Source organism: Balaenoptera borealis, assembly GCF_965194805.1.
Source record: "Balaenoptera borealis genome assembly, chromosome: 5".
Taxonomy (NCBI): domain Eukaryota; kingdom Metazoa; phylum Chordata; class Mammalia; order Artiodactyla; family Balaenopteridae; genus Balaenoptera; species Balaenoptera borealis.
In genome coordinates this window covers 49340740-49353488 of record NC_138862.1, presented here as the reverse complement: position 1 = coordinate 49353488, position 12749 = coordinate 49340740, and the positions used below count along the sequence as shown (strand labels likewise).

Below are 12749 nucleotides of genomic sequence, written 5' to 3'. Positions count from 1 at the left end.
ACACCTCACTTCGCCAAGATTATGTTTACACTTTGGTTTACTTTATGAAAAAAGGTTTTTTGTTTTCTAAAGATTAAAGTTTTACTGAATAGGCCTTTTCAAGCATAACCCTCCCAACTAAAATGATCAGCAATTACTAAATCACGTCAATGATCTAGCAAAAGTAGGGATATGGATATCTGATTTAGGAGCTGTGTTCAAGCACCGTAAAATCTATTATCTAGGGGAACACCTGTATGAGAAATGTACATGAGAACCACATGTTTAATGACTATCAAAAAAAGTAAATATCTATGCAGGTAGGCCTATGCAACTTTATAAAAAACATATTAAACCAAAAGAATCAGCTCAAATTGGGAGAGGAGTCATGAAGTAATGAAATTACAAGCTGAATGTCTTTTGTTCACACTAAATTTTTTAGAAAAAGGAAGAAAAGGAAAAAAGCAAAACAGCATAGGGTGGGAGTAGGGGTTCTGAGGAATGGTAGCTTTTTTAAAACTAGAAGTATAGCTCAAACACACTGACTCTAGTAGGAATCTGATCCATATCATATTTTTAAGATCTTTGAATGACATCTAATGAAGAAATCAAGCTGTATGCATCCAGGCAACTGAGCATTAATTTTCACAGAACAGACAGGAACAAACAACTTAAAAGCAATTTTAGGATTATTCTCCTTACACAAGAATGTAACCATCTTCTAAAGCCAATAGCAATACACTATTCAAGTAAGTTTCTTTTTCTTAAAGAAGAGATCTGTTTAGTTGAACCACATGAAATTAACACTTCTGTAGATCAGAAATAGTTAAATCTCTAAACTTCATACGCTTCAACCTAATACTTCAAATACTTTCCAGATACTCCAGGAAATTAATTAATAAGTATTAATTCAAGGTTTACATCTTAAAACAAGGAATCAAAAGTTGATCTGTAAAGGACTACTATCATAGATTATAATACTCAATGTCCATTTGTAGCTTCAAAGTAAGGTAATCAGGAAGCTCTTATTAAGCAATACCTTACTAACATTAATCTTTTAAAATACAAATAAATGATTTCTAGATATTATTTTTAATATCACTGGAATTAAAAGATAAGAAAAATAAACTGAAACTCTAAAAATATTTTTCAGAGGTCTTGCTCAACTTAGGAAATTCTAAGGTATTATTACTTTATAAATCACACAGTCCCTATAATAGTTGTTCCTTCTCATATTCCAAACCCTTTTTAAAAACAGCTTTGTTGAGTTATAATTCATCCAGACCTTTCTTGAATATAGAGCCACTAATTTCTTAAATACTTACATGTAATAAGTTCATGCACCAATGTATCTTTTTATACATCTTTGTATACTTAATTTATCATAATCCAATAAAAGCAGGTTTCGAAAACAAATTTTCAGACCCATTACAAATATAATATATAAAATAACAACTCACACTTGAGCCAAGTTTGATGGATATGGCTGAGGCTTTCTTTGTCATCTGACTACCTATGGCAAATCCAAACTTGGAGATCTTTGTAGGCTTTGTTGGGAGGTCTGCAGCTTCTTCTTCAGCTGATCGCTTCTCAGCGCTGCGACTGGAATTTTCCCCTCCATTACTGGAAGAAACAGTCTTAGTTTTCACAGGTTTTTCTGCTTCTTCTTCAGGTCCTGGTGAAGTCGAAACAACTTACCAAGATGAGCTATTTTTACTGAGCAGATTGATGGGAGCAGCAACCTCAAAAAGCATCGTTATAAGGAAGATACCTCTGCAGTTGTCACCTACTGAACCCAACAGTCTCTTCCACTGTTTGTTAGAGTATACAGCAGGAACTGAGATTGTGTGGCAGTAGAAGAGGCTCCCATGAATTAACTAGCATAAAATACAGAGCAATTTAAAATTATAAATATAGAGTTCACAAAAAGTAAGACCCTTCAACTAAACACTGTAAGTTGTACAATAATCTAGTTATTTGTGGAATTTTTTTTTATAAATTAAGATCTATAAATTCTATACAAACTGGTTTGCTGGCAGTTAGTCACATCATAGGATAATACACTTGACTAATAAAAAGTCTAATATTCTTCAATAATGTACTACTAGTTATACAAAGTACCCTGTTATGAACAGCCCATTATTACCCAAACTACAGTGTTAGTACAGCCTGGAGTAATCTTCTTGAGTGATGTGTTCTTCATGAACATTTCACACAATCTTTAGTTAGAAAGGAACTTCAAGGAAGACTTCAAGGTCATCCCCTCTTGAGTAACTGCATTCTACTCTCAAAGCTTGATTAACATCTGTTTAGGCTACTCTTAATATCAACAACTATATTTAGGTTTATATATTATTTTTTCTCATGAAAGAAAGGTGAGCTAATGATAATTTCAAACAGAAGGCATACATATGTAGATATGGAATGCAAGATGTCTTTCAGTAATTTTGCTTCTTTATATTAATAAATGAAATCAGTTCTCATCTTGAATATCTTAGGCCTGTTACACATGAAGGCTATTTAAAAACATATTGGGAGGTAAGACAGAAGGCTGGCTGATTATTAAATATTTTATTTTCTTTCCCAAGTTTACCAATTTACTCTATAGAATGTATTCTGCTACACTGGATGAATAGTTTATGGAGAAAGAGAAGGTTCTCTAAGGGATGGCCCTGACAACAGCTAAGAAAACAAGACAAAAAGCTAGAATGGGTAGAAAAGGGGAAATCAAACAGACTGACAAGTAATGAATTAAAAGACAGGATGTTATAGATCCCAATCTATATAGTTTTGGAATGATGGGGTAGCTAAATTAATAAGCACTTTGAACAGAACATTTTATTTTGTTTACAGGAAAATAAAACGAACTCTTTATTACCTTTAGACAAGAGGTGAAAGTTTTAATAACAATGTAGGGGAGAAATTAAGCAGGATTAGGTTTTGGGATTTCCCTAGGAAGCAAAGACAGCACTGGAATAGTTGTCTGAGGTGCCATTCACTTATTTAGACATAAAATTACAAAAGCACCTGAAGAATGTAAGATTGCTATTCAATATTTGAAATTTAGAATTTAGAATTTCTTACAAAAAAGACAGTATTATGCAAACATTTTTTCAAAGTCTACCACTAAAAGCATTTATGCTAAATTTTATTCTGTATTCTATGTGTAGTTTTAATCAAGTATGAATTTTACAGTAAAACCCAAACAGTAATAACTACTTCTTTGTGACTGACACACAGCTAAAACTGGAAACTCATTGGCTCTACGTATCAGAGCATAGAGAAACACATAAAAAAGCCACTGGATTTACATATAGAAGCAATCTGTACACTAAAGGCACAAGTCTGTGTAAACACAAAGTCTGAAAAACATCAAAACAAATAGAATAAAGAACATTTAGTCTTGATTTTAGTGTAACTCTGCTCTTTGAACTGTGACTCAAGGGTTATAATTAGTCAAAATTTCTGGTTCTTTTAAAACCTATCTTTTCTTAATTCTAGGTCTCCTTTTACCCAGAAAATAATTCTGGAACAAAGGAACTAGAAAAATCAAAGCATAAATACGACAAAAAGTGAAAAACATAATTCTTACTATAACATTAATAACAAGAATCAAGTGCGACAACTAACTGAACTAGTATGTGCTAACACATGAAACACAATACTATCTGTCCAATCCTATGATGCTTAGGGAAGATTTCTATAGTGAATGCTCTAGAAAAATGTAGCATGAACAGGGGAGTTGGGAAAACTACTCTACCATTAATTAAGTAATCAACTGTCAGCAACTCAATTTTATTCACATCTGTGGTTCTGTCGTCTGAAGAGGCAAACTATCAAGACCATTAAAGTGTTTTAAAGTCCATTAAGTGTTTTCCTTTAAATACAACATGTACTACTTTAGTTTGTATTAATTCTAAGCAAACAAAATGTGTAGATTAATGTGAAATCAAATTACACATGGTACTAGCATTTTGGGGGAGGAGAGGTGGGCCTTGGAGTACAAAGGTACCTTACTTTGAAAAAAATTACCCAATAAGTTTTAAGTCCATAAGGATACCCTTCATGACGCATTGGCATTCTGGTAACTTCTTCATCTGAAAAAAGGGTACATACCTATCTCTCTAACAGGACATATTCAAGAACCTCCTGGCACAATAAATGTCAATTTCATTAAAGTAGTTTTAGATAACCTAAAATAGCCTGAGGTGGGCATGATTACAATATGTCTAGCTCTTCTCTAAAGCTTCTACTTATTTCAAGGAACTACAAAAATTTAACCAAAGGGAGGGAAAAAAAATCTACCTAAAGCCTTACCCTTAATATTATCCCTTCTCTTTAAGGTGAGAGCAGGTAGTTCAAGTAAGTAGCTTCTCTTATTAACATAAATTCATGTTAACTATGTTAACTCATTAAAAAATACTTATATTTCCAACTTACTGGACTGTTCAATAGGAGTTAAAAATCAGAATAATCTCTAGGTAAGCCCCCCAAGACAAACTTGATACTGTTTTAAAACAGGGCCTATTTGCTGTAAAATTATCAATTTAGCAATATCCATGGTATGAATGTTTTAACTATGACTTCTTTGTACAATTTCATTAAAAATATCTGACATTCAAAATGGTTTACATGTTAACAGTAGTATTTTCTTTCAAAGGAAGGCACACCCAAGGCAAATTATGTAGACGTTATTAAGGGATATTACTTACTCTAAGTCACCAACAAGGAGACAATAATTTTTGATAGCAATTAGCAAAGATAACTTTATATCACCCCTTCACAAAAATATGCTAAAGTAGAAACATCAATATTCATACTACAGAGCGAATTATCCCTAACTGAAAGGGTGGTGGACAAATTATATAGTGGAATTATGCTGACGCTTAAGGTACATTTTTTTTGTTTCGTTTTGTTTTTTTGGCCACCCGGCATGCCTTGTGGGATCTCAGTTCCCCGGTCAGGGATTGAACCCCGGCCAGGACAATGAAAGCCTGGAATCCTAACCACTAGGCCACCAGGGAACTCCCTTAAGGTACACTTTGGCTCACATTAAACACATCTCAGATACTCAGTCAAGACAGTTAGAAACCCATTCTAAAAGTTAAAAGGTAGTCTAAAAGTCAGATAAGATTCTTCAGGCTACAGATCTTTGTTTTTCCTCAAACTACTAATTTTTAAATGTAATTTTACTTGATAATTTCCAAGACAATTTTTGACGAAAAAAAAAACCGCTAAGGAGGTAGCACTAAATGGTTTAAACTGTTGCTTCATAAACTATTTTACTAGTAAAACAACAATAACAACAACAACAAAAAACAAGACGGGAGGGGAGTGAGAAGGGGGAAAGGAGTTTGGGCTCAACTAATGGCACCGTACGTATTTTTTAAAAAGGAATTTCTGGGTCCAAAGTAACCGAACATTACACTTTTCTCAATTTTTGTTCCCAAGTTAAATCACATTAAACTTGTTAGGAGGTCCTAACAGTTGCCTTCATATACTATTAATCTTCTGTATTTTCTCATATTAAATACTTTCAGGGATAAGACGTGAAGAAGAGTTAAGAGTGTGGTACTTAAAACGTTCTAAAGACATTATGCTCAGCTCGCACGTGTTAAGTCACTAGCCTTGTGAGGACAAAGGGGCGGGAGGGCTGGAGAGATTACAGGATGTTTCTTTTCCTTAATGCACAAGGCCCAAATTTAGAGGAGTGGAGGTGACAGAATAAAGATAGCTGTAACCTGAGTTTACATCGTAACAAAATACAGGAAGAGTCACACTAGCCTATTTAGCCACCTAAATATCTGGCGTGCAGTTAGCTGGCAACAGCCTAGCACAGAAAAGGCAGACAGTTCAAAGAAAGGCAACTAAACCGTAACCCTAGACCCGGCAGATTAAACCAGGAGGCAGGCAAAGGTATTCCTCTTTCCCTCCATCGCCTTGACCCGTCCCATTACAGGATCAGAATTAGGCTTGAAAATAAAGGAAAGAAAAAGGCCAGGGTAGTCCACCTCCTCAGTGAAAAGGGAGCAGCAAACTAACTCCTAAGTGTAACTGAGAGGCCGGCACCGTCGGAAACTCGGCCTGCGGCCAGTTCCTGCCGCCACTGCTCGGTGACTCGCACTGAGCGAGCGCCCGGGTGCGTTTTGTGTGACTACGTCCGCACCGCCCTCCTAGTCCCACCCCGAGTTCGGTCCCCCTTTCTGGGGCCCATCTCCCTTCTCTTCGGAAGCAGGGCCTCCGCTGGGGCCAGGAGGTGACGAACAGTGACCGGCTCTCCCCCGGCAAGGAGGCGATGTGGGCCCGGATGCCACCGGGCCGCACCGGGCGTGCCCAGGGCTTGTCTGGGCCCAGCACCTGGCCGGGTGAGCGCCAGATCCGCTCTTCTCGCCCCGGCCTACTCCCCCCACCCCGGGGAGCTCAAAGAAAGGCCCAGAGCATCCCACGTAGCCCGCGACGCTGGGGTTATGTTCACCTCCGGCGGCTCCAGCTCGCTGCGGCTTTTCAGGTTTCTCCTCTCCCGCCTTTCCGTCCGCCATTTTCCCCGCCGCGGCCTCCCCTGCAGCCACGCCAAGGACGTCACGGCCCCGCCCAGCAACCATTGAGCTTCGGAGCCCGCCTTGGAAGCGGCAGCCTAGAGCGGCCCTAGAGCGTGAAGGGCCTCTGGGAAACGGAAATGGATATGATATCATCGGCGAGCATCCTCTGAGGGAAGGGCGGGGTAGGTTGAGCGGTCCGAGGACTGGTTAGGGACTTGACTAGAGGTGGGTTAGATTTTCATGGTTTACTGGCGGATTCAGGGAAGTGAGGGGAGGTGGGATCATAACCCTGGAAACGCTGGTGAGCTCAGGTGAGGTTTCTGCAAACTGGCCGACGGAAGCTAGCCAGGCTCTTTCATTCTGTCTGGTTTGCTAGATCACGTGTACCCACTCAAAAAAAAAAAAAAAAAAAAGGACCGAATTCTTATTCCTACCTAAAAGCAAAATCAACGTTTATCGAGCGCCCTCTTGTGTCAGGCGCTATCTCGTTTAATCCCCAGAATAGTCCAATGCGGAATTGCCCTCTTTTAATTAGCTGTGAGAGTTGAGGCCAAAGAAAAATTTGTCTAAGGTCGCGTAGGCAAGTGGTAAAACTGATTTTTCTACAAGCTGCAATTTCTGTGTCAAGAGAAGTTACTTTGTTACGTGAAGACCACAGTAGTTTCTGCCTTAGTTAGAAACCTTTAGTGTATCCCCAGAGTTTGCAGAATGAAGTCCAAGCGTTATATTGGGCCCCAGCCTAACTTTTCAGCTTCATCTTCGCTTTTTCTCCATATTTATACTGCCCTCTTGCTATACGGGGTCGATTCCTTGCCTAGGGAACTGTAGTTTCTGGGTTTGCAGTCCAATATACAGTGAGTGTTACAGAAGTTGGTCTTACGGAGTCAGAACTTGGGTTGGAATCCCTTTACTGGCTGAGTAAACCTTGAGGGTTTCTTACTGTCTACAGACCTATGTTTCCTTCTCTATAAAATAGAAATAATAATAGTACTTCCTCAAAGGGTGGTCCTGGGGATCAAATGAGATAATAAATTCCATATACCATTCTTTGATCATTGTATACTTCCCTCAATATGTGTTAAAAAGAAAACAAAGTTCTCCCTAGGTGGCTCAAAAATTCCTTGACCACAGAGACCATTAAAAAAATTTTTTTTTTCTTCACAGCAGTTTGTATTGCACATTTCATATATGAAAGGTGCTGAGTATTTGTGAATGGATGACTCCTCAGGCTCCGAGTCTGGAGAATGCAGAAAGAATCAAAGTGTGTTTCCCACAACAGAAGCAGGGTGGTTTGCTGATACGGTGATTTGGTGATTTGAAGTCCCTGGTCCACCATCTATGACAGTATATGTAAAAGTGCCCAGCAAACTATTTTACATAGAATAGGTAATTCATGTTTGTTTTATTTTTCCTAGATGTGATCTTCAAAAGTTACTTAATTGCTGAGTCTCTTTTTTTTTTTTTTTCGCCCGTACCAAGCGGCTTTCAGGGGTCTTAGTTCCCCGACTAGGGACTGAACTCAGGCCCTCTGCAGTGAAAGCGCGGAGTTCTAACCACTGGACCGCCAGGGAATTCCTGAGACTCTTACTTTTAATCATTTTTTAAATGGAGACATAGGGACTTGCCTGGTGGCACAGTGGATAAGACTCCATGCTCCCAATGCAGGGGGCCTGGGTTCCATCCCTGGTCAGGGAATGAGATCCCACATGCCGCAACTAAGAGTTCACATGCCACAACTAAGGATCCTATCTGCTGCAACTAAGGAGCCCACGAGCTGCAACTAAGGAGCCCCCTGCCACAAGTAAGGAGCCTGCAACTAAGACCTGGTGCAACCAAATAAATAAATAAATAAATGGAGACATAAACATGTGATTTTTATTTGTAATTATGTATGTATTTACTTATATATGCTTTTTTTTTGAGTTTTTATGTGTATCCATTTATTGATTGCTGGGAATACAGCTTATTGAGGATACATGACATGATGCTTATATTTTTAAATGAGAAAAATGAAGTTTAGAGAGGTCACATACAGCTATCCAGTTCCATATATCACACTGCAGAAGTTAAGGATGCAAGATATTAATCCATTCACTTGTCTGTTCCATGAGGTCATATTGTGCATATCTTGCTCACCATTGTTTCCCTAGGACCTAGATTATACCAGTTTTCAATAAATATCAATTGAAGAAGTGATGCATGCAATCTTCAGTAACCCCCAGCAAATGGGTTAATGGATGAAAAGGCAGTGGAGTGCAGGGCAAAGAGCAGCAGCATTGATTGCATCAGACAAAACCGAATTTAGATTATAACCCTGCCATTTGCTAATCTGTGAGTTTGAACGGATAAGGTAATCTTACTGAATATATTTTAACTGTAAAAATGTACTAATACTTATAGGGTTACTGAGAGGAATAAGTGTGATAATACAGGTAAAATTTGTAATACAGTGCCTGGCTTGTGGCGGGCACTTGCTTAATAGTAGCTATTGTTTGCAGTCTCTAAAGAGCTATTCAAATAATGAGTAAACAAAATGGAATCAAAAATGAAAATGGAGAGTAATATAGACAACTATTATTATAATTTATGTGAGTTTTTAAAAAATTATTTATTTTTGGCTGCGTTGGGTCTTCATTGCTGTGCACGGACTTCCTCTAGTTGTGACGAGTGGGGGCTACTCTTCGTTGCTGTGCGCAGGCTTCTCGTTGTGGTGGCTTCTCGTTGCAGAGTATGGGCTCTAGGCGTGCGGGCTTCAGTAGTTGTGGCTCACGGGCTCTAAAGCACAGGCTCAGTAGTGGTGCACAGGCTTAGTTGCTCCGCGGCATGTGGGATCTTCCCGGACCAGGGCTTGAACTGTGTCCCCTGCATTGGCAGGCAGATTCTTAACTACTGCGCCACCAGGGAAGTTTCTATTATTGTAATTTAAATGTGTAATTTGTGAGGTGATAGTTATAATATCCAACATATATTTATGCTTACTATATGCCAAGCATAGTCTGCAATTTTTTTAACATGAAATCAAGTACATTAAATCATCACCCTATGAATTAAGTGCTACAATTACTTTATTTTTATAGAAGAGGAAACTGGGACACTGAAAAGATAAGTAAGAGGTGGAGCCGAGCCTGGAATTCAGGCACAGAGCTACAACAAATTAGAGGGGAAAAGTGACTAATCATGGTTTCACTAACCTTGTTTTTGTTTTTTAACTTTCAAATTTCTTTACAGCCCAAATTAAGATGAAAACATATTTCTATTCATCCAAGTAATCCAAAACACTCATTCACTGGTTAGATCAGGGTTGGCCCCATGACCCTGTAATATTAAATTACCCAGTTGGGCTGGAGCTATCTGATGTTGTACCATGAAATACAGAAGCAGCATTGCACTGGGTGTCAAGTGACAGCAGCTCATGGGCTTTGTTTTGTGTGTGTGTGTGCGCTTACATTTTTTAATTTTAATTTTTATTTAATTTTTGTTTTTTTTCAAATTCTTTTCTAATTTATCACTAACCTTGGTTCTTAATTCAGCCTGTAATCCCATTATATTTCCCTATACCATTCTCAAGATTTAGTATACATCAGAATCATCTCTTTTTGGCTGCGTTGGGTCTTCGTTGCCGTTCGCGGGCTTTTTCTAGTTGCAGCAAGCGGGGGATACTTACTCTTCGTTGCGGTGCACGGGCTTCTCATTGCGGCGGCTTCTCTTGTTGCAGAGCACGGGCTCTAGGTGCGCGGGCTTCAGTAGTTGCAACATGCGGGCTCAACAGTTGCAGCACCCGGGCCCTAGAGAGCAGGGCTTCGATAGTTGTGGTGCATGGGCTCAGTAGTGGTGGCACACGGGCTCTAGGGTGCTCAGGCTTCAGTAGTTGTGGCGCACGGGCTTAGTTGCTCTGCGGCTTGTGGGATCTTCCTGGACCAGGGATCGAACCTGAGTCCCCTGCATTGGTAGGCAGATTCTTAACCACTGTGCCACCAGGGATGTCCCTGAAAGGCTTCTTAAAACAGTTAAAACTGGTGCCACGGACAGAGTTTTTGATTCAGTAGACTCAGTGGGTGGGGCCCCCAAATTTACATTTCTAACTAGTTCGCAAATGATGAGGCTGCTAGTCTGGGGACCACACTTTGAGAACCATGACCCTAATCCACTCACTTTCCTAGACTATTTCCCACTTTCTCTGCCCTCTCCTCAATTGATGACTTTGATTCTTATTTTCAGTAAGAAAATAATAGAAATCAAAACAGAACTTCTGTATATTCTCACCATATCTGTGGTGTGGTACCTGCGTTTGTACCTAGATTTTCTGTCTTCTTTTCTGTTACTAATGCAGTAAATCCCATCTTTCTTGCTTATACAAGGTCTCACTCCACTGTTTTATCAGATCCTCCCCACCCCGCCAACTACTGGATCATTTCCAACAGCAAACATACATGCTTTATATCTCCCATATCTACAAAACAACTATAGCAAAATTAAAAACTCTTCTCTTGATCTCATAACTCCCTCTAGCTCCTTATTACTATTCCCCTTCATATAGTAATTCTTTAAAAGGATTGTTTATACTCATTGTCTCCAATATCTCTTTGGTATTTGGTACCTACTCTGCTACCACCCTGGTCCAACTCACTATTATCTTTCACCTTTGTTTCTGCAGTAGCCTCCTAGCTGGTCCCTCTCTTCTCGTCTCAATACAGCAGCCAAAGTGACCCTTTTAAAATGAATCAGATTGATTGACTTAATAAAAGGTGCTTGTTATGTGCCAGGCACTGTACCAAGTCCTGGGGATACAGCAGTAAATAAGATAGAAAAGGGAGTTCCCTGGTGGCGTAGTGGTTAGGATTCTGGGCTTTCACTGATGAGACCCGGGTTCAATCCCTGCTTGGGGAACTGAGATCTTGCAAAAATTGACACAACATTGTAAATCAACTGTACTTCAACAACAAAAAAAATTTTTTTACAGACTTCCCTGGTAGTTCATGGGTAAGACCCCACGCTCCCAATGCAGGGGGCCTAGGTTCGATCCCTGGTTGGGGAACTAGATCCCACATGCATGCCGCAACTAAGAGTTCGCATGCCACAACTAAGAGTCCACATGCCACAGGGAAGATCCCGTGTGCTGCAACTAAGACGCAGTGCAGCCAAAATAAATGAAAAAGAAAGAAAGAAAAGAAAGAAAGGAAAGAAAGAAAGAAAGAAAGAAAGAAAGGAAAGAAAGAGTAGGCAATTTTAAAAAATGTTAAAAAGGACAGAAAAAAAATCCCTGCCCTCATGGAGCTTGCATTCTAGTCATCCTGTTAAAATATCAGGAACGTGTCACTTTTTTGCTCAAGACCATCTGATCTTCCCATCTTATTCAGAATAAAAACCAAGTCCTTACAATGAGAGGCTTACATGACAGACCCCTAGCTACTCCTCTGACCTCATCTTTATCTCTCTTTACCCACTCTGCTTCAGCTACATTAGCCTCCTTGTGTCTTGAACCCTCTCTCAGGGCCTTTGCACTCATTGTTCCCTTTACTGGAAATTCCCTTTCCTCGTATCGCCATAGCTCACTCTCACTTTCTTCAGGTCTTTGCTCAAATGTCATCTTCTCAGTCTTTGTGCAAATTAGAAAAGGGATACCCTGTTATTGGGTGCAATCTTTTAAGCACTTGGCTTAAAGGCAGATAGTACCTGTGTATGAAGAAAACAGTGCTTCTTCTAGCAAACATGGCCCTGCACCAGAGTGCATGGCTTGGAGAGGGTTGTATGGGTGTTCTTGCACAGTGAGCAACCTACTTAGAAGACAGTCCCCAACCACCTTGTATAAAATGGTAATGCCTCCCCACTACAGCATTCCCCTTTCTCCCTTAACCTTCATATTATTACCATCTGACATTTTATATTATTTATGTCTTGTCTCCTTTCTGCCTGCAAGAATTTATATCCATGAAGGCTGGGAATATTTTGTATTCCCACTGCTGTATCACCAACACCTAAAATGCTTCTGGGCACGTAGTAGGTACTCAATAAACATTTGCTGAATCAATGAATGAGCCAATGAGGAAGATAACCTGCTAGACTGGGAAAAGTAAGACAATTGCTGTGATAAGGAAATCAAGGAAGAAGTTTTTCAAGGAGGGAAGAGTTCAGTGAGATACTCATGGTCTTTTTTAATTAGTAAAAAGTGGCCACTGAATCTGGCTGGAAACAATACAACTTATGTAAGGACAGATCACAGTTTTATCAAGC

The 12749-nt window shown here is 39.4% G+C and overlaps 1 protein-coding gene across 3 annotated transcripts in view; it reads right to left on the bottom strand.

Annotated features, from left to right (window-relative positions):
* The window catches only part of PCNP (PEST proteolytic signal containing nuclear protein), a 32789-nt gene extending 26179 nt beyond the window's left edge, over positions 1–6610 (bottom strand). For 2 of the 3 annotated variants that reach the window (XM_082392214.1, XM_082392213.1), the window contains exons 1-2: positions 6455–6610; positions 1440–1654 (exon numbers count right to left, since the gene is read on the bottom strand). In XM_082392214.1, the coding sequence (XP_082248340.1) occupies positions 1440–1654; positions 6455–6581 (342 nt within the window). In that variant the 5' untranslated portion in view covers positions 6582–6610. Of the gene's footprint in view, positions 1–1439; positions 1655–1677; positions 1857–6454 lie in introns of all 3 variants that reach the window. The other variant, XM_082392215.1, reaches the window with a different exon arrangement.
* Between the last annotated feature and the right edge of the window lie 6139 nt (positions 6611–12749).